Genomic DNA, 26,250 nt, shown 5'->3' with positions numbered 1-26,250 from the left:
AAACAAACAAGATAAGTGCTGCACTACAGCACGCATATCTATATTCTAGGTAAACCTTGGTACAATAGTTTTCCCCAAAGACCGATGCACATTCAAACTATACGGTACCAATTTACCTCGGACTGGTATGGCCAAGCACAGGTTCTCTGATCTTCTAAAGAAAAACAAATCGACGTTTAAAGCTTCTATCATAGTTTTTAAACACGACAATACATGTATAAACTATCCTCTATCAGGTAGATTACTGTAAATAACTATCACAGTTCAACCTATTGTGCTCTATTAACATGTATCAATTTCCAAAACATCACATTGCAACACATTTTTAGCTCCTCTCAACCAACTGTTCTATTAGTTTTTGATGTATTTTTCTCCTTTTTGCTCTATAAACATGTAACGATTCTAAAATATTTGCCACAATATATACTGCAACACAACACAACAGTTTATATAGCTCCTCTCGCCCAACTTTTCTAGTAGTTCTTGTATGGGTACTCATATGCTGGGACATGTCTTATATGTCCTGTATTGGCAGCCGCTACATTTGCAGTCACCTGTGTTTTGCTAGATGCTTGTTCAAATTGGATATCTGTGCAGCAGAATAGCCACACTGGTCACACTTGTAGGGTTTATCTCCTGTATGAGTTCTCATATGTTTGACCAAGCCAGACCTGTAAGGCGTCCTGTATTCACATTCCTTGCACACGTGGCGATTCGTACTACATGTATTGTGTTTTAAAAGATGGCGGTCAAAAATGGATTTGTGTGCAGCAGAAAAGTCACATTGATCACACTTGTATGGTTTATATTTTGTATGAGTTTTCATATGCCTGCTTAGGTTAGACTTTTGCTGTGTCCTGTACCCACACACCCCACACACGTGGGGTTTCTCACCAGTGTGCTTTGCTAAATGAAAGTCCAAACTGGATTTATGCACAGCAGAATAGTCACATTGACCACACTCGTAAGCTTTCTCCCCTTTGTGTATCTTCATATGCAAAGTTAAGGTAGACTTTCGAGCTGTCCTGTATCCACACTCCCTACACATATAAGGTTTCTTGCCAGTGTGTCTTACTAGATGGGAGTCCAAACTGGATTTCTGTGCTGCAGAGTAGTCACATAGATCACATTTGAAGGGTCTTTCTCCTGTGTGAGCTCTCATATGTACGGACAGGTCATACTTTCTAGCTGACCTGTACCCACATTTCCCACAGAGATAGGCTTTATCACCGGTGTGTTTTGTAATATGTTGAACCAAATGGGCTCTTCGAGATGCTGAATAGTCACATTGATCACACTTGTACGGTTTCTCTCCCGTATGAGTTCTTGCATGTCTCAAAAGGTCTGACTTGAGCGTTGCCATGTATCCACACTCCTTACACAGGTAGGGCTTCTCACCTGTGTGATTTGCTAAATGTCTGTCCAATTGGGATTTCCGTGCTGCAGAATAGTCACAATGATCACATTTATGGGGTTTTTCTCCTGTGTGAGTTCTCATATGCCTGAATAGGCGAGACCTATCACTTGTCCTGTATCCACACTCGCCACACATGTAGGGCTTTTCTCCAGAGTGGGTTGCTAAATGGATGTCCAAACTGTACTTCTGTGCTGCAGCATAGTCACACTGGTCACACTTGTAGGGCTTTTCTCCTGTATGAGTTCTCATGTGCCTGGATAGGTGAGACCTTTTATGTGTCCTGAAGCCACACTTCCCACAAATGTGGCGCTTCTTAGTATTGAGCTTTGGCATCTGACTTTCCACCTGTTCTACATGTGATGTTGATGTATTGTCAGTATTCCTTAGGTTCTCATCAAACGTTTCCTCACATGAAGCTTGTCCTTCCCTATCCTTCTGCCTTCCCATGCCTGCTGTCTTGCCCTCCTTGCTGTTTGTCTTGTTCCTTGGACGTTTGGGACGCAGATCATAAGTTGCAGATCGGGAATTGGCCATCTCTGTTAAATTCTAGAAAACAAGAATGACATAAGAAGCAAAAAAAAAATTACTTGATGGCCGGATGTGTGGTCCTAACAGAATGATACTCCAGGAAAAAAGACTGGCATACTGAAATATACTTTGTCCTGTTCTATGAAATTTGAATAGAAGAACATTCACTAATTCCTAAGAATCATAAACGGAAATTTAATCTTTAACCTTCCCAACAGAATAATGCTACGGCGGAGCAAGGAGGCTTCTTTGGGCGGAGTGACCTGCAGATTTTTAAATTTCCGTAAAATTTGAGACGAAATGTTTGGCAGTTATAAGTTAAACATGTTTTATTTCTCACATAGATCTTAAAAAGTTTCTGTTCTGTTTGCTGATCTATGTCAGTTAATTGGGCTCGGCACCGAGTTGTTCTGAGATTAGTGCCGAGTTGTACTAAATGGCTAGGGGCCGAGTTGTCCCAGGTGCCGAGTTGTCCTGATACCAAATGGATGTACATACTGCCCCCCTCCCCATATTCACCCCAAAATGATCGTGCCATGTCTGACTGATACCAGTGGCTAGGGATCACCACAATTCATAAAAGTGCCAACATTAACACTGAACAATGACTTTAGAAGGCAATTTGTAGTCTTACCTCGTCCGTGCTGTCTAGAAGTAGTGTGAAAATCGAGAGACAAAGGAACGCGATAAATAGGCAAAAAGCGGACAAATTCGAAGGTCAAACGTATTATCGGTCAAAGGTCAAAAATTGGAACCTGATTACCCACATTGACCGGTTACAGGATAACGGATTGCGGGACCTACGCCAGGAATGTGTTTCCTTGCAAACATTTCCTCCACATTGCTCGGGTTTTAACATTTTATTTCACAATTTCAGGCATTTCACAATATCACTGTTCCCTATGCTAGAACCAAGAGACTGCAGCAATCCTTTCTGCATGGCGCCATTAGACTGTACAATAACTTACCTTCGGGGTCCTGAACTTCAGGTTCCACTTACATTGTATCTCGCACAACTTGACGTGACTTTGTGAATATTCTAATAACTCTGTGTTTCACTTTGTATTTTTAATGAGCAATGTAAAAAATTGCAGTCAATTCGGGGAGAATGCAGTTGTGCTGATATCATACTACCAAATAAATGAAAGTCTCCGCCATATCTGCGGGTACAATTTGTGATTCAAAGAAAAACGATACCGATTGACCTCTCAACTGGTAGAGACCCCGATCGAAGTCTCTGCGATATACAGAGACTAACATTCCGATCACTCAAAGTAGAATCACCGACTCTGCAAGAAAGCAATATCTATCATTGCGCATAGAGACATAAAGATATTACTCATAAACAAATTGTTTAGTATTTCTTATTACGTATCATAATGATAGAAGAAAACAACAACTAATGTAACCGTAGCGTATTTAACAGTAGTGGACACATTTATTTATTAAAACTTCTTACCAACATGGGGTAGGGACATCTAGGGTAAAGAATGACATTATTAATGGTTAAAGTGAAATTTGGTACTAGTACATGCGGATATAGTTGTGGTTCACTGTCATATACCCACAATCTCTCGCACAGGACATGCTGGTGACGTAACAATGTCCACCAGTTCCGATCCCATGTATGTACTAGTACAGTATCACCAGTGTTATTTTTCGCAATGAGCGTGCCGATGTGCTAAAGAATTATCACTGACACATTGAGTTCATTTGTACTACTTGTAATGATTTTCTCTTGTATGAATCCTCACATGTTTGGGTAGGTCTGACTTGTATGCTGTCCTGTACTCGCAGTCTCCACACATGCTTTCTGAGCTGCAGCAAAGTCACACTTGTAGTGCTTTTCTCCTGTATGGGTTCTCACGTGAAGGCGTAGGGATTTCTTATGACGTGTCCTGAACCCGCATTCTCCACATCTGTAGGGTTTCTCACCTGTGTGTCTTGTGAGATGAGTGTCCAAACTGGATTTTTCTGCTGCACAATAATCACACTGATCACACTTGTACGGTTTTTCTCCAGTATGAGTTCTCATGTGTTTGGCTAAGTGAAACTTTTGAGTTGTCCTGTATCCACACTCCCCACACATGTAGGGTTTTTCACCGGTATGTTTTGCCAGATGGCCGTCCAAATGAGATTTCCGCGTTGCAGAATAGTCGCACTGATCACACTTGTAGGGCTTTTCTCCTGTATGGGTTCTCATGTGTTGGTGCAAGGCATTTCGGTGATGCGTCCTGTACCCACACTCCCCACACATGAAGGGTTTCTCACCGGTATGTCTTGCTTGATGTATGTCCAAATGGGATTTCCGTGCTGCAGAATAATCACACTGATCACACTTGAAGGGTCTTTCTCCTGTATGGGTTTTCTTGTGCACAAATAATGCTTGCCTATGACGTGTCCTGAATCCACACTCCCCACAAACAAAGCGTTTCTCAGGATTGAGTTCAGGCATGTGACTTTCCACCTGTTCTAGATGTGAGGACGAATCAGTTTTCTCAACCCTCACATCAAACGTTTCCTGGCATGAAGCTTGTTCTTCCCTGTCCTGCTGCCTGCCCATGTCTGTTGTCTGGTCCTCCCTGCTGCTTGATTCAATCCCAGGATGTTCTTGATACAGTTCATCCATAGAACTTCCACAACCATGATCATCCATCTTTTTTCTGTTGTGGGAAAAACAGTCCTTTTCTAGATGTGCTGATGATGTACTGTCAGTATTCCTTAGTTTCCCATCAAACGTTTCCTCGCATGAAGCTTGTTCTTCCCAGTCCTGCTGCCTGCCCATGTCTGTTGTCTGGCCCTCCCTGCTGCTTGTCTCGTTCCCGGGATGTTTTTGACACAGTTCTTCCATAGAACTTCCACAACCAGGATCCATAGAACTTCCACAACCAGGATCAGCCATCTTTTCTCTGTTGTGGGGTAAACAAATGACAGAAGGGAAAGGAAGGTCAGGCATGTGACTCTGTCCCTGTTCTAGATGTGATGAGGAGTCAGTCTTCTCAACCTTCACATGAAATATTTCCTCACGTAATTAATATGAGACAAACGGAAAAAGATAATATGAACATTGAAATATAACCAGACTAATACTAAACAGTAACACAAAGGTTACGTTACATGTACTACTACCGTATATCCAAGTTCCAGTAGCTTCTTCCCTCTTTTCAAGATACATGGCGACATAACTACACATTTCGTCCATTACACAAACATTCGTGTGCGTGACATCTGTACACAATGGGAGGTTCCCCATCGATCAATGAACATACTTTACATATCATGGCCCCCCTCCCCATGTCAAGTTTAAATGACCTTGTGCAGTATCATAGGGACCCGTGGTTTGCGATCGTTATTCTTTATCTAAAAGCGCGTACATACATGACTGTTTGTACTCTTACCTTTTCCGTATTGTCTAGAAATGTCGTGAATAAGACAAGGGGCAAAATGGCGGACCCAAATGTTACTCCGACAAATGTCATTGTCATTCACAAAAGTCTTCTCGGTGAAAGGTCAAAGTTTACCAACCTGATCACCCATATTGATCGGTTGGGAAATGTATAACGGATTGCCGATTAGGGGACTTACGCTAATAAGAGTAACTAAGAATCTGTGTTTCATAGGACCCATTTCTTGCGTTTTTCTTATTTATATTCCCGGGAACTATGTGGCTACACCTTCTTTTCTTAAGATGTGGCGTGAGTGTGTACGGTTGACTTGAGGTTGTCCACTACTATTTGGCTGGGAACTACGCGGTTCCTTATCTTGCAGCATATCACATTATATTACCTTAGATTATCATGTATCATATATATGTATAATAACAAATATATATACATATATATGTATATATTGTATACAGTAGTTATGATGCACTAAACAAACAACAGCCGATGATATTAAACAAACAACAGCCGATGATGTAATTGAAGTGCCTTTGATACTGGATACCTTTCCAAATGTATCTAAGCCTATTATTGTGTACAGACATCAACGGCAAAAAAGGATAGTTCTTAAAAATATTCAGGAGTCATGCAAATAAATGATTAAGTATAGCCTGGTACTATAGTACTAGTACAGCATAATGAAGTATATTGAGCAAGATCTACACACACAAGTTTATTCCAGCTATCAATTCTTCTTGGTCACAATTCTTTTTAAGAACAACAAAGAAAGCAAACTGGACAAATACTATAGTCTGAAAAGCTTTACCTATGACTAAACGAACCTAGTTTATTATCTAGTGTATCAAACACCAAATCAATTACTTAAAATGTGTTAGCATTATACCATATTCTTCATATTGCTATATCAATTCTTAAACGCTGTAATACTAGTACTAGTTTGGGACGTACGTAAGCATCGGATATAAGGACATTATAAATTGTCCTGTACCAACATTCCCTCGGACATGTTGGCCTCCATAGCAAGCTCTATTAGCGTTTTTCTTCCGGCTTTTGTTGATGACTTCTTTTCGTACGGGTCGTTTAGTTACGGACTGGCTGCACAAACGACCCGTGCGAAAAGAAGTCATCAGCAAAAAGTGTATTTATACAAGACCCCCCCCCCCCCAGGCCCAGATAGCCTTCTATAGATGCTACGAACATGTAGGGGCTTCTCGCTAAAGTATTTTGCTATGAAGAACATAGTTGTCAAAATCTGTTCTCTGCACTGCTACATAGTCACAACTGCATGGTGTTTATAGTGTCCGGGTTCTCATATGTCGCAACAGAACATGCAGGTGACGTGTCCATGTCCACCACTTCCCACACATGTACAGCATCACTGGTGTATTTTCTATACCAACTCGAATTTCTGTGCTGCAGAATGATCACATCATTCATCACAGTTGTAGGGATGTTTTCCTGTATGATTTCTTATACGTTTGCATAGGTACGACTTGGGTGATGGCCTGTACTCGCCTTGTATTTTGCTAGATGTTTTGTCAAATGTGATTTCCGTGTTGCAGAATAATCACATTGATGCTATGCAGAGAGACAAATTTGTGTATTTTCGTGCTTTGCAAAATAATTCCCATTTAGTTAAAAATAGAGACGGGCAGATATCATAATGTAGCTCCTGACCAAAGGTCCTGCCCATATTGTCCAATGGAAATTGAAGATGAATTTCACTTTGTCGTGGAATGCTCTAAATATGATGTTTTACGTAATAAGTAATTCACATTTCTCGAAACAAGTACAAGTTTTAAGAGTCTCGATACTACAGTCCGTTTTGAGTATATATTCAAATGCAGCAATCCCCACAATGCGAAAATAGGTAAATATCTAAATGACTGCTTTCACATTAGAAAAAATACCGAAACTAATGATTAAACCAACTCGATTATAACTGTTACACTATATCAAAACGCATGCTAGCCCTTATTGTATTGTATTAGTAATTATGATGTTAAGTTCTATTCTATACTTCTACTTTGTATTATGTTTACGAATTCTTGTGATACTTTGTACCATGTACAATTGTCGTGCAATAAAGTTCTTCTTTAAAATTCTGTATAGTCAGTCATCTCCATTTCTGTAGCCCTTGGGCCACACATAAGTGCAAGTCACAACAACAGGGGACGGGTCCACCGTAGTAGTCTACTTTGTGACTGATAAAAAAATCATTAATGCTATTTCAACTGCTGAATTTTGTGGATATTGTCATAACAATATATTGTACCAAAATGGTTTGGTCATTTGAGCTGTGCATGACCAACAGTGCCATCGGTTATGCAAGGTTCACACTCGGTAAAATCTATCCAATCAATTCGCATAAAGGCCAACTGGAATCGAGTCGAGTAGACTTTTTTGAATGTAAACAGTGCAATTCGAGATTCATGATCAATTCTATGGATTTGGCCTTGAATGGGTCTTCATATGCCGAGATAGACCACACTTCTGTGCTGTCCTGTACCCGCAATCATCGCACTTGTAGGGCTTTTCACCCGTATGGGTTCTCATATGTATGGCTAGAATAGACAAATGACGCACACTGCACTGTATCCACACTCCTCACACTTGAAGGGTTTCTCACCACTGTGTTTTGCAAGATGGTGCTTCAAACTGGTTTTCCTAGCGGCAGAATAGTCACATTGATCACACTTAAAGGGTTTTTCTCCTGTATGAGTTCTCATATGTATGGATAGCTCAGACTTTCTAGTTGTCCTGTACCCACACTCTCCACTCGAGAAGAGTTTATCACCAGTGTGTGTTGCTTGATGGTGGTCCAAAGTGGATTTGTGTGTTGTGGAATGTTCGACGAAGTCACACTTGTAGGGTTTTTCTCCTGTATGGGTCCCCATATGTACGGAAAGATCATACTTTCTAGCTGTCCTGTACCCACATTGCTCACACATGTATGGCTTCTCGCCAGTGTGTTTTGTCATGTGGGCATCCAAAAGGGTTTTTTGTGCTGCAGAATAGTCACACTGATCACACTTGTAGGGTTTTTCTCCTGCATGAGTTCCCATATGCCTGGATAGGGCAAACTTTTGGTGTGTCCTGTATCCACACTCTGCACACATGTAGGGTTTCTCACCAGTGTGTTTTGTCATGTGGTAATCCAAATAAGGTTTCCGTGCTGCAGAATAGTCACACTGATGGCACTTGTACGGCTTTTCACCTGTATGAGTTCTGATATGTGCGGAAAGATTACTCTTTCTAGTTGTGCGGTACCCACACTCTCCACACATATAGGGTTTCTCACCAGTGTGTTTTGTCATGTGGTAATTCAAATTAGATGTCTGTGCTGCAGAAAAGTCACACTGATCACACTTATACGGCTTCTCACCTGTGTGAGTCCTAATATGTACGGACAGATCACTCTTTCTAGTTGTGCGGTATCCACACTCCTCACACATGTAGGGTTTCTCACCAGAGTGTTTTGTCATGTGGTAATTCAAATGGAGTTCCTGTGCTGCAGAATAATCACACTGATTACACTTGTATGGCTTTTCTCCTGTCACATGGCTGAATAGTCTATACCTTTTGTATGCCCTGTACCCACATTCCCCACACATGTAGGGTTTCTCAGTTTTGAGCTTAGGCATGTGACTTTCCACCTGTTCCAGATGTAAGAACGAGTCAGTTTTCTTAACCTTCTCATCAAACGCTTCCTGGCATGAAGCTTGTTCTTCCCTGTCCTGCTGCCTGTCCATGTCTTTTGGTTGGTCCTCCCTGCTGTTTGTCTCGTCCCCAGGATGTCCAGGGTGCAGATCTTCAGTAGAACGTCCACAGCTGGGATCGGCCATCTTTTCTCTGTCGTGGAAAAACAAATTACAAAAGTCTAGCTGTCTGTCTGCTGCAAACAGTATAAAAATAAGGGGGAATTCTGAGGTTCAATAGTTCAGTCAGACAGTCAAAATAGCAATAGCGGAGAGAACTTCAGGTGAAGTGAGCAGAGCCAGAATCATGTAAAGTTAGTCACAGTCAGTCTGCCTTAGGAGACCCCTGTGCCCAGTGTACGGAAAGCGTTGTCTCGGCGTTCTTTCTCTATTGTTTATGTGTTATACAAACCCGGATCAATAATGATTTTAATGTTGACACCAGTGTTACTTCCTGTTTATGAATACAGGTATAAACTAGAAAGGCAACATTTGCCAGCAAATACAGCATGTGTCACCCATACTCCTCCTTATGCAAAAATGGACAGTCCCAAAATAACACCTGGGGAAATTGAAATATCAAGAAAATACTTCTTCCCAAAAGGAATTTATTGTAAAGTCATACCAGTCCGAAATGGAGATTTCCCAATTCAACCCCCTATGCAAAAACAGACCCTTCCACAGCCCCCCCATACATAATGGACCATTCTAAAACACTCCCACTCAAAAAATGGATCACCCCAGTCTGAAACTGAGTTTGAAAAAAAATTGTCTCTCCATGCAGGAATTAACTCTTCCAATGGCGCTTCCACACAATATGGACCAGCCCTAAACCACATCCACTTATTTCAAACAAATGCATAAGTACCCCAGTGTAAGAAAAAACATGAGAGAAAACAATATGTTTAACCCATACCTATAGAATGGGCAAAACATAAAAACTTGTTGGTTGTGATACCATGTTTCATCGCTTTGATTCTTCCTACATGCTTTATGGTATTAAAGCTTAAAAATGTAACGATAGGTGTTTTTCTTTGCCCACCTTGTTTTTTTCACCCGCGCACAAAATTTGGAGTCTGCAGGATAGAGGATGTCATCCATAAAATTTACTTGCTGTAGCCTAAATGTTATCAAATTGGAGGGGGATCTTGATCTATAAACCAGTATAGACTGGGGCTCTGTAGAACGGTACGCATAACTGCCAGCCAATGTCTCAAACTAAATCAGAAGACAGTGTTGTCATTACTTTATTTGTGGGCTATTATAAAGTGTCATTCAAGCTATTTTCTTGTGTAGTCATACTTTGATTTCTAATTTCTGTTGTTCTTCCAAACATAGAAGAGTATACTTGAAGAGTAACTTGTATTTGGTAAACTGTCTTAGCCAGGCCTCCAGTGATGTGAACTGCACAGGTGCCAGTAGCATGTTGAAGTCTATAGTTTACATTATCCGGCCTTTAAGTAAATTTACTGGGGTAAAACGTTCGTCTTTCGGGCCCCCTCCCCCGACTACCCTTCCAGTTAACCGTGCATAGTCCCAAAGATAGTGGTTGAGTTGAGTTTATTCCGATCCACAATATATAAATACATTGCAGCTACTCTTCCATGGTCCTTATCAACAAACATAACTGGACAAAACTACATGGTACACAGGAACATAACATATACAGAATATACATGTACGCAAATGATAAAAGAAAGATAAGGCTACTTCAGCAATGTACAATCTGAACAATAAGAGATGTACAATGTGAACAAAAGCTAATGACTTTACAGTTTTAAAGCATTCCAGGTGCTGTACATTCTATACGAAAGATGTATTTTAGAGCATTTGTGGCGTATGATTAATATCCAAGCAGATTTAACATTTGCAAGGACCGTATCCAACTGGAAAAGGAGTCTTTATTGCATAAAAACTCATTTTTCCAGTTGGATAAGGTCTTTGCAACCGTCAGATCTGCGTGGAGATTAGCGTATGATCGTCTGCAATAAAGACTTGATAAGACGGTTAGTATCTTTACCTCATTCGTGGTGTCTAGAAATACCGTGAAAGTCGTCTTCTACTGCACTGGAAAGAGCCACGCACAGCACAGCACACAAAGGACAGCACACAAAATGGCGAATAGGATATGCCACGTCCAAGGCCAGAAGGCTGGTCAAAGGCGAAAGTTTGTGAACCTAATTACCCACCTCATCCGGGTTGTCCAATCGGCAACAGATTGTAGATTAACGGAGTTGTATACTTACAATATAGCGATAATGTAACATTGATAAAACATCTAGTCGTATCAAATGTACATTGGAAGCATTTGGTTGTCAAAAATTAAGCACATAAATGAAAATGTTACAGTAATGTTTTTTGGTTGAGCGCAGGGATAGCAAGACTGACCTGCTGCAGAAGCGACAAAGACGAGCGAAACTTCGGAAAGGTTGGTCGACTTTTAGGAGATACCCCTTACTGTGTAAAAATAGGTAAATGTAACAAAGAATGTTTAGACGTAGAACCAGCAGTTCTATGATACGTTAAACACAACTTTTATCTCTTTCAGCTTTATTGCATCATGTAAAAGGGCAAATGAAAAACAGGACATATTTGGTTTATTGTCCCAGTCCGAGAAAAACAACAGAAGATAAATAAATAAACTTATTGATATACAATCCATTTGCAATTATATCCAATTGTTGGTATGTATAGACTAGTAGACCATGTTTTCACTATATACTTGATATGACTGAATGCATTATTATCTTCGCCGAGGAACTCGGAGTAGATTATGTTTTCGGTTGAGCCGGCTGTTGTGTGGGTCTGTATGTATGTCAAGATCATAACTCGGGAAACCTTTGATAGATCTTCATGATATTTGGTAGGTGTGTAGTGGTTGTGCAAAGGAAGGTCAAGTTTAAAAATAGTTCACCTGGCGTTTTTCAACAATACTACAGCGGACTTTTAATTTTTTCTGTGTTTGTATGTAGGCAAAAAAAGTGACGGAAACGTTGATGGATCTCAATGAATTTTGGTAGTTTGGAAGAGATTGTGGGAACGGAGGTCAAGTTTAAAAATGATTTATTTGGCGCTTTCCTACAAAACTGCAGCAGACTTTGTGTGTGAGAGAGTTTGTATGTCGCCAGCATAACTCGAGGAGCTATTGGCGGTTGTGCATGATATTTCGTAGATAGGTAGTGATGTCAAAGAGGAAGGTCAAGTTCGATAATGGGCCTCCTATCGGGTATTTGAGCTTCAACGTTTGAGGCCAAATTTTCTGGAGGCGTCAGGTTCATGGTTTTTTGGTAGTATATAGCTTCTGGGACGGCAAGTGAGTGGTGGGAATTAAGGCCCCTTAGCTGCTCGTTTGGAACTGCAGTTGGCGTTTTTGTTAATACATTTGGAGACGAATAACTCCAGCAGGGATTGACGGATTATCATAATTTTTGGCATGTGGATAGTTTCGGTGATGCATTACATAACTGAATACTTGTCATGCAAATAAGACGATAATTTGCATAATAAATGAGGAAAGTTTATAAATTCCCCGAAAGCTTGTAGTCAAATTGCTATGGTAACGATTTGTAAGTGGTGTACAGCTCTTGGGACAGGGAGTAAGTGATGTAAGTTTAGACCCCCTAATGGCTTGCTTAGAACTGCAGTGGGTTTTTTTTATGTTACCTTTGGAGGCGAATAACTCGGGTAGGGTTTGATGAATTTGCATTGTTTTGGACAGGTAGGTTATTGAGGTAATGATTAACAAATAAAGATGTATGAAATTGTAATCAGGGTCTAATTAAGTGGTGAAATGGGCTTGTTTATAATTACATTCTTAAGTACCTTTTGTCGACCTATATCTAAGGACAACACCTGCTTATCAGCAGGCCTGTGCAAATTAGATTGATGCTCTCTGGTGACCTCAAAAACCACCGGCCAAACTACACTCCCGCTGGGACGCAGCTTATATAAACAAAAACAGGAAAGTCTGGCCCCGTGCGGGACAAGTCAAAACGATGTATATAAAGGAAATATGCAAGCAGCAGGCACTACAGAAGGCATTATACTAAGCTTTATGTGGTTTTGTAAAATGCAGTTGTATACCACGCTGGATGTGGACCACAGTCCTTCGTAGATGATAGAGTAAGAAAAGGTTCTTGCGCAGATAGTGACATAAACATCCTCAGGATACTCTTTAAAACAGACCCATGCTACCCATCAAGACCTGACTGAACTCCCCTCCAGGGTGTTTCACATTTAAGACAGAGACAGGAAAAAACAGTAACAGGTCTCACAAATCTAACACCCTCCCCAAAAAAGTGAAACAGTAGGCTTAGATATTATGATATTATGATATTATGATATTATGATATCATGATATAATGATATTATGATATAATGATATCATGATATTATGATATTATGATATCATGATATGATATTATGATATTATGATATTATGATATTATGATATTATGATATTATGATATTATGATATTATGATATTATGATATTATGATATTATGATATTATGATATTATGATATTATGATATTATGATATTATGATATTATGATATTATAATATTATGATATTATGATATTATGATATTATGATATTATGATATTATGATATTATGATATTATGATATTATGATATTATGATATTATGATATTATGATATTATGATATTATGATATGATATTATTTAATGATATTATCATATTATAATATTATTATATTATGATATTACGCTATAACGATATTACGATACTACGATATTACGATACTACGATACTACGATATTACGATATTACGATATTTTGATACATGTATTATGAATTTATGATATTATCATATTATCATATTATGATATCATCATATCATTATGATAATATGATATGTTGATATGTTGATATGTTGAATTTATGATAAAATGATATTATGATATTGTCATATTATGATGTTATGATGTTATGATATTATGATATTATGTCTTTCAAAATGTGTTTGATATGGAATAAAGATTTATTCTATTCATATATATTGACTGTACCATGTCATCATCACTTTCAACTTACAACACTGCAATATCGAACCTTTCTGGCCCATATAATATCAACATACTTATATTTTTTCATGACCAGTTTTAACATATACATTTGTATCAGCACACTCTACACATATACTAGTCCTGTACCACCAAATGATTTTTAACCCCATCTAGACTGGACTCATTCGCCCCATCATAACTTCCAAATGGTATGGTGCAGGGGGTGATAAGCACGTAAATATCAATCACTCTCCATAATAAGCCTTGATTATTTGCCGAAGATAATGTGATCGTTTTTATCTATAGCACATGTAAAAAGTAATTTTTTACTCTCATTCTTGACATAAATGTCAGAAAAAGAGTGAAACATTCGTTGTATTAGTTAATTTGGGTTTTTCGAGTTAGCTATAAAGTTCTAAAGATTGTGCTGCATATTCTGAAGTCCTACATGCGTAGTATCTAGAGTAAAAAAAACACACATTTTCTTACCATTGTAATAAGTGACGTTCTTATGTATGTGGTTACTCTGACAAAAAGGTGCCACTCACACAACTATATATATATATATATATATATATTTATGTATGTATATGTATGTATGTATGTATGTATATTAAGTAATAGAATACGTTATTATTGTATTTTGTCACAAGACACCTGAAGGATTTACATATTAAGAAAATGCATGCTGTATATTCCTAAACAATATTTTAGAAAGTGGATACTGATGTTGTACATGTAGAATACCAAAGTTGATTACAAAGTCAAAGAAGACGTTTTGGAAGAACAAAAATGAAGAATCTATATTTCGGTATACCATTATACTAGTTTTGTTAATCCTTCCTAACCACATATATTTCACAATAAAGGCATAGTTTTGCCAAACTGTTTTTATTCGCACGCTCGCACCAGTTTCGAGGTCTACAGCACAGAAGATGTTATCCACATAATCAAATCAACATGGCATTAAATTCGATTAAAGGAAATTTAGTAAAAAAAAACACCGATTCCTAACCAAAGAAAAGAGAAAAATACCTGAATGAATTGAGATGACCTGAATAATTCATAATATTCCAGGCGCAACAACACGATCTGCAAAATCGGTTCTCGATTTCACAGTCCGAGTTAGGTGGGAAATCAGGTTTGTAAACTTTGACCTTTCATCGTCGTTTGACCCCTGACGTACCAAGATGTCCATCTTGCAATTTAAGGTGCTGTCGCGTGTTCAGTTTTTTACTTTTGAGTAGGATATGATTTTTGCGATACCTCTAGACAACACGGATATGGTAAGAGTACTAACCGCCTTTAATAGTGTCTACATTGTTTAACGACGAGGGTGAATGGGGAGGGGGGCAAATTATACTTAAATGTCTTCAGTGTGTACAGCCGATCTACATTTAGGCTGTCAAACGAAATAGTTGGGGGGGAGGGGTGATGATATCAGACTGGCCACTTGGGCATGGGGGGGGGGGAGTTTAGGATAGCAGGAAAGAGGGGGTTGAAGTATATGTCAGAACAGCAGGACAGGGAGGTGAAGTGTATGTCAAGACATCAGGGCAAAGGGGTTAAAGTCTGTCAGTACAGCAGGACAAGGGGTTACTTTAGCATATGTGAGAGCACAACAGAGGTATGAAGTACTAAGACAGACGGGGGGGGGGGGGCATCGGGACAAAGGGGATTAGAGTATCAGGGCAGCTAGAAAGAGAATGTCATTTATTTTTGACAGCCCATTTCCAGGCCGAATGGCAACAACCCTGCTTTAGTTGGAAAGTTTGAAGGAATATGTAAATTATATAATTCCCAGAACTGATCTGTTTTATCTACATCTACATGTTGGCCCCCATATAGCCCCATCAGGGGCAAAGTAGGGGGGAGTTGAAGTCCCGGGCTAAGGCGGGCAGGCCTCCAGCCTGGCACGGAACGATTCAACGGTGGGAGAAGTCACAACCGTGCCAGGCACAGTATTCCACTGGGGAATAGTATGGAGGAAGTATGAGTGTTTGTATGTGTCGGTGCTATCGTAGATAGTTTGAAACTTAAGATGGTGACTCCCCCGGGTGCGCCCCTGAGCTGGTTTCAGTGAACTGTCAGTGTCTATATTGATATGGTTGTTAATTATAACTAGTTAGTAGAAGAAGGTGAGGCGGGCGTCCCTCCTCCTTTCAGAGAGAAGTGGCCCCTGCAGGTTGTTGAGCATTTGTGTCTGCCGGAAGTCATTAAGGGATTATACAGTTTATTCTGTTGGAACTTCCCATCAAGTTTAACTTCTATTTTCTTCTCTTTTCCCCACAACAGAAAAGAGATGACCAATCCGAGCTGTGGAGGTTTAACTGACAAGTTGCATACCGGCCATCATGGGAACGAGACAAGCAGCAGGGAAGACCAGACAACAGACATGGGCAGGCAGCAGGACTGGGAAGAACAAGCTTCATGCAAGGAAACGTTTCATGTGAAGGTTAAAAAGACTGACTCCTCATCACATATAGATCCTGGCTGTAGAAGTTCTATGGAAGAACTGTTTCAAGTCAGTCAAGAACATCCTGGGATTGAAACAAGCAGCAGGGAAGACCGGACAACAGACATGGGCAGGCAGCAGGACTGGGAAGAACAAGCTTCATGTGAGGAAGCGTTTCATGTGAAGGTTGAGAAGACTGACTCCTCATCACATATAGATCCTGGCTGTAGAAGTTCTATGGAAGAACTGTGCAGGGAGGGCCAGACAACAGACACTGGCGGGCAGCAGGACAAGGAAGAACAAGCTCTTATCAACGAAACGTTTCATGTGAAGGTGGAGAAGACTGACTCCTCATCATATATAGATCTTGGTTGTGGAAGTCCTACGGAAGAACTGGATCAAGAACATTCTGAGATCGAGGCAAGCAGCAGAGAGGAGCAGACAACAGACATGGGCAGGCAGCAGGACTGGGAAGAACAAGCTTCATGCCAGGAAGCGTTTTATTGGAAGGTGGAGAAGACTGACTCCTCATCACATATAGATGTTAGTTGTGGAAGTTCTATGGAAGAACTGTATCAAGAACATCCTGGGATCGAGACAAGCAGCAGGGACGACCAGACAACAGACACAGGCGGGCAGCCGGACTGGGAAGAGCAAGCTTCATGCGAGGAAATGTTTGATCGGAACCCTATGAATACTGACAATATATCATCATCACATGTACACGTAGAACAGGTCGAAAGTCACATGCATATGCCTGATGAACCCAGTACAGAGAAACCCCATATATGTGGAGAATGTGAGGTCAGAACACCCAATGAGGAGGGCCTCCGCTTACATTTGAGAACCCATACAGGAGAAAAACCCTACAGTTGTGATTACTGTGACTATTCGTCAATGCTGAAATCCCATTTAGACATTCATTTGACAAACCACACTGGTGAGAAACCCTACATGTGTGGGGAATGCAAGTTTGGGACACACTATAGACAAGTCTTGCAAAAACACATGGGAACCCACACAGGAGAAAAGCCCTACAAGTGTGATTACTGTGACTATTCGTCAATGCTGAAATCCCATTTAGACATTCATTTGACCAACCACACTGGTGAGAAACCCTACATGTGTGGGGAATGCGGGTTCGGGACACACTATAGGCAAGTCCTGCGCAAACACATGGGAACCCATGCAGGTAAGTCAAATAAATCAAATCAAATCAAATCAACCCACACAAGAAAAAAGCCCTACAAGTGTGATCAGTGTAACTATTCTGCAGCAAGGAAATCCAGCTTGGATCGCCATCTAGCAATACACACTGGTGATAAACCCTACATGTGTGGGGAGTGTGGGTTCAGGACATGTCACTTGAATGCGTTGAAACAACACATGAGAACTCATACAGGAGAAAAACCCTACAAGTGTGACCAGTGTGACTACTCTGCAGCGCTTAAGTCCAGTTTGGACTTTCATCTAGCAAAACATACTGGTGATAAACCCCACATGTGTGGGGAGTGTGGATACAGGACAGCTCAAAAGTCTAACTTATCCAGGCACATGAAAACTCATACAGTAAGAGTAAAGCCCTACAAGTGTGATCACTGTGACTATTATGCAACACGGAAATCCAGTCTGGACATTCATCTACTAGTAGCACAACACACTAGTGAGTAGCCCTACACGTGTGGGGAGTGTGGGTACAGGGCAGCTAGAGCGAATGACCTGTCCGTACATGTCAAAACACACAGGTATGATCAGTGTGACTATTCTGCACCACAGAAATCCCAATTGGACATTCATCAAGCAAATCACACCAGGGAGACACCCTTGTGTGTAGTGAGTGCGGGTACAGGGCACATCATAAGTCTACCCTATCCAAGCACATGAAAACTCATCTTGGACCAAACCCCTACAAGTGTGGCCAGTGTGACTATTCTGCTGTGAATAAATTTGCCTTTGACTACCATTTAAAAGAAAAACATACTGGTGAAAAACCCTACATGTGTGAGGTGTGTGGATACACGGCAGTTCTAAAGTCTTACTTATCCAGGCATATGAAAACTCATGTAAAACCGTACAAGTGTGACGGATGTAACTTTTCCTTTGCAATGAAATCCAGTATAGATAAGCATCTAGTAAAACATACTGGCTACATGTGTAGTGAGTGTGGATACAGGACACATCGAAAGACTGCACTATCCAATCACATGAGAACTCATACAGGAGAAAAGCCCTACAAGTGTGACCATTGCGACTATTCTGCTGCACAGAAATCCGATTTGGTCACCCATTTAGTAAAACATACTGATGAGAAAGCCAGTTTAGATAAGCATCTAGTAAAACATACTGGCTACATGTGTAGTGAGTGTGGATACCGGACACATCGAAAGACTGCACTATCCAATCATATGAGAACTCAAACAGGAGAAAAGCCCTACAGGTGTGACCTTTGCGACTATTCTGCTGCACAGAAATCCGATTTGGTCACCCATTTAGCATTTAGTAAAACATACTGATGAGAAAGCCAGTTTAGATAAGCATGTAGTTAAGCATACTGGCTACATGTGTAGTGAGTGTGGATACAGGACACATCGAAAGACTGCACTATCCGATCATATGAGAACTCATACAGGAGAAAAGCCCTACAAGTGTGACCATTGCGACTATTCTGCTGCACAGAGATCCGATTTGGTCACCCATCTAGTAAAACATACTGATGAGAATTCTGATCACATGAGAACTCATACAGCCTTCAAGTGTGAGCATTGTGATTATTCTGCAACACTGAGATATTATTTGGATGACCACATTAGAGAGCATACTGGCGAAAAAAACCTACAAGTGTGAGAAATGTGGGTACAGGGCAGCTAGAAAAAGTGACTTGCGCGTACATTTAAGAACGCATACAGCAGAAAAGCTCAACAATGTGCTTTGACAAGTCTGCAGCAGAGAAATCCACATTGGATATCAATTTAGATAAAGACTCAGGTGCTACAGTACATGTGTAGGAAGTGGTGGACATGGACACGTCACCAGCATGCCCTGTTGCGATATATGAGAACCCTGATGATGTTAAGACCGTCCAAATGTGATGGATTTGAATATTTACTGATATTAAGGAACTGTACATAAACATAGCAAAATACACTGGTGAGAAGCACTGCATGTTCGAGAGAGTGTGGGTACAGGACAGTTGCTATGGCCGATCTATCCACATACAGCTCAAGTCCTCGAACAATTAGAGCGTTTGGAAAAAAAAAGTAGTGTGTAGAACTAACATGTTTTGAGTAATGTAATTGACATTTAATAGCTTAGTTAATAAACAAGAATATTTATTTAGTCTTCGGTAATGCTTTTAGAAGGTAGTGTTATCTTGGAACAAAGTCTTTTGTTGTTATTACATGTGGCCTCTGACCAGGAATAAATTGCTACAATACAAAGTGTGTGTGTAGATTTTCCTAAAACATATTTGTACCAGTACCAGGATTTACTTAACCCTTTACTAGGCATAGCTCTAGAACATTTTAAAACCGTTCGTTTTGCCCTTAATGTCTACTCTACGCACCAATACGCTTAAGTAGCCTGGAGTCCAGCCTTCTTAGCTTTAGTCCGCTACCCAAGCTCCGCTACCCTCCTTCTTGGCGAGGAACGGAGTTTGGGTAGCGGACTAAAGCTAAGAAGGCTGGACTCCAGGCTAACGCTGAAGATATTATTGATAAGTTGAAGTTTCAATAGATATATACATCCACTATTAAACGCACTTGATAGATTAATCACATTAACTTTTGTTGTTTACCTCTGTCATTACGATGGAGAATATACAGATAAATGAGTAGGCAGACAGATAGAAATACGAAAATCCAAGCAAGTGCTTTGTGTTCGCTGATGAAACAATTCAAGACGGTATAGTAAGTTGACAGTGAGATCACAGTAACCTAACTGTTAGAGTACACCCCCCCCCCCAACCAAAAAAACGAAATCTTATGTTGTTTTTCTAAAGAATGGTGGCCCCGTATCCGTTGAAAAAGTGTAGGTATTTCAAATATATAATTGTACTCGCTCGTTCTCATTTAAATGTACACATTTTGTAACTTCCGTTACCGTTTGAAGTAAGACGTTCCTGACATTAAGATTTGCCACATAAAAGGTGCCAAACTGTCCTTTTTTGGACGACTTAAAACTTTTCTGGCTTTTAAGAACGACAGTTTGGCACCTCATATGTGGCATATCTCAATGTCAGAAACGTCTTACTTCAAACGGTAACGGAAGTTACAAAATGTGTACATTTAAATGAGAACTAGCGTACTGAGTTTCACTTTTGTTAATATCCACAATATGTTCATTTACAATTGATTTTCGGAAGTAGGAATAGGTTTTCTTTTGGTTAGTATCACGAATATAGAACATCTTTTTTATCTATGATATCTATTTATTGTTTGTTTATCTGTGAGCACCGCTGCAGTTCAATTACATGAAGACTTTAAAATGGGACTAAGAGTGAAAGTGCCATTGGCCTAGCCTCCGTTGCAGACTCCTTCCGGCTGTTTTCATTTTCTAAGCTCCAGTTTTACTATTACATTTTTTTTTCTTCCAGCATTCTTCCAGCAATAAGAAAAAATGTAATAGTATAAAAACAATAACTTGAAAAAGAAAAAAGCCGGGAGGTGTCTGCATCGGAGGCTACCATTGGCCCGAAAACCGCTGAATCCTCATATATTGTAACATATCATATTTGGTGAGTCGTAAACTCCATGTAGAGCCACAGTGCTGACGTAACTACAGTATTTACATTTCAATGCAGCTGAAGTAAATAAGAACCCCCAAAATAATTACTCAAGCAACTGGATAAGATTGTGAAACAGCCAGACGTTTCAGATAGCATCCGCTATCTTTCGTCAGTGCCTAAAGAAGGATCTGGTAGAACTCGGTTTTATACCAAAACTCTGACTAGATATGTTAGTTAAGGGAAGACAATTTCAGATGGTTCAATAGGATAGTAAGTTAAGAAAAGTTTGCATGCTAATGAATAAATTAGCTCCTGTTGTCTTAATGTTTGTCTTGGGGCGTTGATTCATTAGCATGCAACCTTGTCTTAACTTACTATCCTATTGAACCATCTGAAATTGTCTTCCCTTAATTAACATATCTATTCAGAGTTTTGGTATAAAACCGAGTTCTACCAGATCGTTCTTTAGTCAGTGACGAGTTGACGAGTGTTCCTCACTACCAGTTCTGTTGACAAGCTACACAAGATGAGGTCGACGACAAAGAAACTCTCGCCATTCCGCCCCCGTATTGACGACTGTGAGTGCACCCCAAGTGTCCAGCACCTCTTCCGACGCCACTACCTCCTCCAGAGTCCCATGTACTACATAAGGTGGATATACGCAGTTCTCTATTCTCTCTACATCCTATTCTTCTTACGAGATCCAACCGACCGGGACATTGTTGGCTACATAGAGAATACGACCATGGCTATGCTGATTCGCCGTGACGGCAAGACGGGAGAATACGAGGTAACGGTTAGTGATTGCAAGCTGCGAGCCTCCGGCGGGTACAGCCTGAAGAACATGTCACTGAGGTACAAGACAGGAAGGAACGGCGTCCAGATTTTGAACTTCACTCGCAACGGAGTTGATGTTGACAACGGATCTGAAATGTTTTCAACCGTCTACTTCTACCATATTCACTCTATGCACACCAAGTCGCACCTGTTCTCCAATAGCCTGGTCCGACACATCGTGGACAACGATGTCAAGACCCTCCAAGAGTCGAGCTACACCTCCATGCCGTTACATTACGTGCTCCTCCATTCGTCCCTGAGTGTCCTGATGTGGGATGGGAACATGTCCCGATATCTCGGCTATGGAAACGCCTGCATCAGAGAGAGCATACTGGAGGAAAGTAGGAACATGAGCGCACTAGAAGGACACCGAGCCGAGCACCGCTGGAACCTACACGGGAAAGACACCTTTGCCGGCAAACTCTTCAGGTTAGTTACAGAATCGCTGTAGATGGTTGTTGAATCAAAGTAAGATGTTTTTGTAGTGTCAAAAGTATGTAGTTTTTCGAAACATGCATGTAGTAATAACGCTGGCATGTCAGTTTCGCAGAGAGCAGACAGAAACAGATTTTGTATAAAGATTTTTTAATATATGCGAGACATATGTTCCTACGACTCCGCCGTACGTACCCACTACCGACATCACTCACGGCGCTGTTGTGCCATTCAGACCGGACCTGACGTGTGGCCTAGACATGTTCTTCATGTTGGCTGGAAACTGTGAAACCTACTATTACGTCTGCTCGCCCGGGTACGACGACCCGATCCTCATGTACTGCCCGGCTGGCCTCGTTTTCAACAAGGACCTTATAATGTGCGACTGGCCACATAACGTTGCTTACTGCTAAAGTACCAGACGAAATACTTCTTTTGAGTAGAAGGCTTTAGATAAGCAAATGCTTTCTGCCTGATACGTTTTAAACATATGCGAATAAAATATAATTACTTTGTCATTCCAAAACAATCACGTACACAAAAGTTCTGACAACCATGATAATGCTGAATAACCGTTTTATTTATTATCTCTCTATGCTGGTCACTATGTAAACCAAAAATATTGAGCACTGTGCAATGTATGTTTAGTATTGAATAAATCTATGCCATTGACGTAAAAAAAAAAATAAATAAAGATTTTTTAAATCCTCATTCCAAGATGTTTAAGCATGTAAGAAAAATCGATAAGTACAGTCACTCACACCGACTACTTTAAATGCTTACCTAAATGGCTACATACATGCGTGCGCATGCATACTAACAATAAGACACATCATCTATATATCTATCTCCACATACTTTCTGTAATGACTGGCTGACTTGTGTTTTCAAGTTTTATTTTGTTTTCAGTTTTATTTCATTACGTCGTGACTTTTCAGACCCCTTTTCTTTTTGACTCACCATAACCCTTAAACCCTGTGAAATCGAACTGTATTCGTCATCAAATAAGTCCACCGTCTAATCCTACCCTCCACCAGGCCTAAGATTGGACAGAAAGGGAATAATTGACCAGAAATGTCAATCTACGGTAAGGTTAACATCTTCCCCTCGCCTGCAAATGACACCCAATGGAGGCCAAACTCTCCTGGCAAGTATTCTCCTTGTAGCCGGCGTAGTTAGTGAGGTAGAGACTAGTCTAATCCTATCACGTACGTTTTGAACTGCTGAATGCTGAGAGCCGCTTTCCCCCATCTCTCACAGATCAAGGCAGGCGCTACAGAGCGTCATGGAGCGCCACGACATTGACCCGAAGTTGCTGGACGCTCTTTTTAACCACACCATTGTGCACAGTGTGGACCATCATGGCATCAGTGAGTGGTCGTTCCTAAGGTGAGGCATTCCCGTATGCGCATATGAGCTTGAGTTGGGCAGTTTGGTTCCCGCAAGTTATAAAAATGTTTCAAGAATGCGCATATGAACTTGGGCCGGTCAGTTTGGTTCCCGCAAATTTCCAAAATGGTTTTACGAACATGCATACGAACTTGGGCCGGAAGATTGGGATCCCGCAAGTTTATAACACTCCATTATGTTGGCAAAATACTATGAACAACATACCCACAATTAGCATACCAACCCCGCGATTATCCCATCACCATCTATAATCGCGTAGGTATGCAATGAATATTACATGGCTGCTGCCTGGTGAAAGACTTTGGTTGTGTAAGAATAAATTTGTAAAACACCAGTACCTGTGTAGACGCCTTATTTTACTGTAATCTACTTTGCTGACACACTACTCAAAAGAATCCTACCTATAACAACTAGCAAAACGTCGTCGCAATTATCTCATCACTATCTACAATCACATAATTCTGCCTTTCTACCAGGTTCTCCCTCCACCCGTGGGACAAAGACTGCAGCCTCTACCAGACCTTCAACACCAGCGTGTTCCGCGTGCTGATCACCCAGCCCAACCTGAACCCGCTGGCACCGAACACCATCAGCTCCATCAACAAACCGTTCTACCAGAACCTGTACCGCGAACTGAGGAAGATCGATCCCAAGATGGCGGATGTAGTGACTGCTAGCGTAATGTACTAGATTAAACGTCTGTCCGATTAGGACGTATAGACAACTGTTAAATATTTAACGAGTTTGTAACGTTGTATGTTTAGTACGACAGTACAGTAACCCTGACCTACCGGATTCTTAAAGGCACGAACTGAAGAAAATCAAACCAAAGGTGGCAGGGGTAGTGACCGCTAGCGTCATGTACTAGATAAAGATAGACAACTGTTAAATGTTTAATGAGGTTTGTAACGTTGTATGTGTGATTAAGTAATACTACCCTGTCCCACCCGCACCTTTACGGCGCTAACTGCAGAAGATAGACCCTACGATGTCGGATGTACTGGCCGCTAGTTGCATGCGCTAGATGGAATGCCAAATGCGTGTCGCAAACTTTTCAGATTTCTGTTACTTAACGTTGCATGTCTACACCCATAACCCGCTTTACCACAATAAAAGAAACAAGAACATTGCCAGAAGATTAACATTCGGATGATGTCATGCACTATAGCTAGATATATCAATGGCTAGGCTTTGCTTAGCTGATGAAGATTTAGTTGAATTTTATATAGATGTCAAACGCTTATCACGTCTTGATTATGTGCTATTTCTTTTACATGTACAGGCCTTGTATGATCCCAACGTGTTTTTTTGTCGTTTTACGGTAGTTTTAGTTTACTGTAATATCATTGTGTGTATATATATATATATATATATCTTTTAGCAGAGGTTTCAATCGGGGGAGGGGGGTAGTAATGGCCGGGATTTTTAACGTCTGGAGTGAGGAAGACGTTCAGAATCCAAGCCACTACTAATCCCCCCGATCGAAACCTCTGCTTGGATAATAGTATATGTATACAGTAGGCAAATCCTGTTGTTTTTTATATAAAGTAACTTTAGAGGAACCTGATTATTGATGCCTTTTAGAATGTTGATATTTGATAAATGTGCACAGAAACGTGCTCTGTCCAGTGTCTCTACAATGTATGCCTGATAGACTTTAATGTAGACTATACGACTATAGTTGGTATATACATATCTCCGAATGCAAAGGTTACGTCTTAACTTCTCTGTTTTGATAAGTAACTAGCGCATTGTATCTGCACGAGGAAAATAAACAACTACCAAGGATGTGAAGTTTGTGTCACTACTTATACTACATATTCCAACATATGATTGCTAATTAACAAGTAAGTAGGTAAGTTAGTAAGACAAAGTAAGACTTACGATATAGTATGACTATGCACATAAGATTCAGACAGTTTCATTCGTTTAGAAACCTGCAATTTGTTCCAAAGATGCAACGTACTTTAATGACGCCGTGATGATATGGTTGATACAATCGTGTCAAGTAATCAACACTTTGCCATTGACAATAAAACTTAACCTTAACCTAAATACGACTGGAATATCATCCAAAACTAAAACACCGGTGTTTGTCGACGAACGGCAATACGACTCAACGTTCTACACGTAAAATGCGTAAAGACAGACTGAAACGAAATTGATAATAACATTCTACGCTTCATTTTCAAGTCAATTAAAGACCAAAAATACAAAAGTGTATGTATGATATTGAAAAGTACACGTTAAAAGTGCTAAATAAAATATGATGATGTTGCAGAGTTAAGTGATTACGGAAACCTTTAAAAAGAC

At 40.3% G+C, this 26,250-nt stretch overlaps 5 protein-coding genes across 7 annotated transcripts; 3 read left to right on the top strand and 2 right to left on the bottom strand.

Moving 5' to 3' along the window:
* Positions 1 to 12: 12 nt before the first annotated feature.
* LOC136440520 (zinc finger protein 420-like) lies at positions 13 to 11,128 on the bottom strand. The gene is made up of 5 exons (XM_066436570.1): positions 11,068 to 11,128; positions 7,925 to 9,201; positions 5,344 to 5,357; positions 2,580 to 4,967; positions 13 to 1,963 (listed from the first exon to the last, which is right to left on the bottom strand). The coding sequence occupies exons 1-4, from the start codon at positions 11,070 to 11,072 to the stop codon at positions 3,696 to 3,698; spliced, it is 2,568 nt and encodes an 855-aa protein (XP_066292667.1). The 5' UTR covers positions 11,073 to 11,128; the 3' UTR covers positions 13 to 1,963; positions 2,580 to 3,695.
* Positions 551 to 1,951, bottom strand: LOC136440521 (zinc finger protein 84-like). The gene has a single exon (XM_066436571.1). It carries the CDS (start codon positions 1,949 to 1,951, stop codon positions 551 to 553), a length of 1,401 nt encoding a protein of 466 aa, XP_066292668.1.
* Positions 11,129 to 15,240: 4,112 nt separating the features above from the next.
* Positions 15,241 to 18,414, top strand: LOC136439725 (zinc finger protein 892-like). The gene is made up of 2 exons (XM_066435277.1): positions 15,241 to 15,288; positions 16,373 to 18,414. The coding sequence occupies exon 2, from the start codon at positions 16,380 to 16,382 to the stop codon at positions 18,201 to 18,203; it is 1,824 nt and encodes a 607-aa protein (XP_066291374.1). The 5' UTR covers positions 15,241 to 15,288; positions 16,373 to 16,379; the 3' UTR covers positions 18,204 to 18,414.
* Positions 18,413 to 19,376, top strand: LOC136440518 (zinc finger protein 436-like). The gene is made up of 2 exons (XM_066436568.1): positions 18,413 to 18,890; positions 19,162 to 19,376. The coding sequence occupies exons 1-2, from the start codon at positions 18,413 to 18,415 to the stop codon at positions 19,374 to 19,376; spliced, it is 693 nt and encodes a 230-aa protein (XP_066292665.1).
* Positions 19,377 to 21,580: 2,204 nt separating this feature from the next.
* On the top strand, positions 21,581 to 25,731 carry LOC136439745 (uncharacterized). 3 transcript variants are annotated; one of them, XM_066435307.1, is made up of 4 exons: positions 21,585 to 21,906; positions 22,354 to 22,521; positions 23,788 to 23,916; positions 24,414 to 25,731. In XM_066435307.1, the coding sequence occupies exons 1-4, from the start codon at positions 21,782 to 21,784 to the stop codon at positions 24,625 to 24,627; spliced, it is 636 nt and encodes a 211-aa protein (XP_066291404.1). In that variant the 5' UTR covers positions 21,585 to 21,781; the 3' UTR covers positions 24,628 to 25,731. The 3 variants fall into 3 exon arrangements, with proteins under 3 accessions (XP_066291403.1, XP_066291402.1, XP_066291404.1); XM_066435305.1 differs by having other exon boundaries at positions 21,584 to 22,521; XM_066435306.1 differs by lacking the exon at positions 23,788 to 23,916 and having other exon boundaries at positions 21,581 to 22,521.
* Positions 25,732 to 26,250: the final 519 nt, after the last annotated feature.

Source organism: Branchiostoma lanceolatum, chromosome 8 (genome assembly GCF_035083965.1).
Source record: "Branchiostoma lanceolatum isolate klBraLanc5 chromosome 8, klBraLanc5.hap2, whole genome shotgun sequence".
Taxonomy (NCBI): Eukaryota; Metazoa; Chordata; class Leptocardii; order Amphioxiformes; family Branchiostomatidae; genus Branchiostoma; species Branchiostoma lanceolatum.
Note: the sequence above shows the minus strand (reverse complement) of the source record. Positions and strands in the feature narration are given on the sequence as shown.

Coding starts and splice junctions, on each gene's coding strand:
- LOC136440521 (XM_066436571.1), bottom strand. CDS start 1,951: ATGGCCAATTCCCGATCTGCAACTTATGATCTGCGTCCCAAACGTCCA.
- LOC136440518 (XM_066436568.1), top strand. CDS start 18,413: ATGAAAACTCATCTTGGACCAAACCCCTACAAGTGTGGCCAGTGTGAC. Junction 18,891..19,161: donor ACATACTGGCTACATGTGTA/GTGAGTGTGGAT, acceptor GAACTCATACAG/GAGAAAAGCCCTACAAGTGT.
- LOC136439745 (XM_066435305.1), top strand. CDS start 21,782: ATGAGGTCGACGACAAAGAAACTCTCGCCATTCCGCCCCCGTATTGAC. Junction 22,522..23,787: donor TTTGCCGGCAAACTCTTCAG/GTTAGTTACAGA, acceptor CATCTCTCACAG/ATCAAGGCAGGCGCTACAGA. Junction 23,917..24,413: donor AGTGAGTGGTCGTTCCTAAG/GTGAGGCATTCC, acceptor CCTTTCTACCAG/GTTCTCCCTCCACCCGTGGG.
- LOC136439725 (XM_066435277.1), top strand. CDS start 16,380: ATGACCAATCCGAGCTGTGGAGGTTTAACTGACAAGTTGCATACCGGC.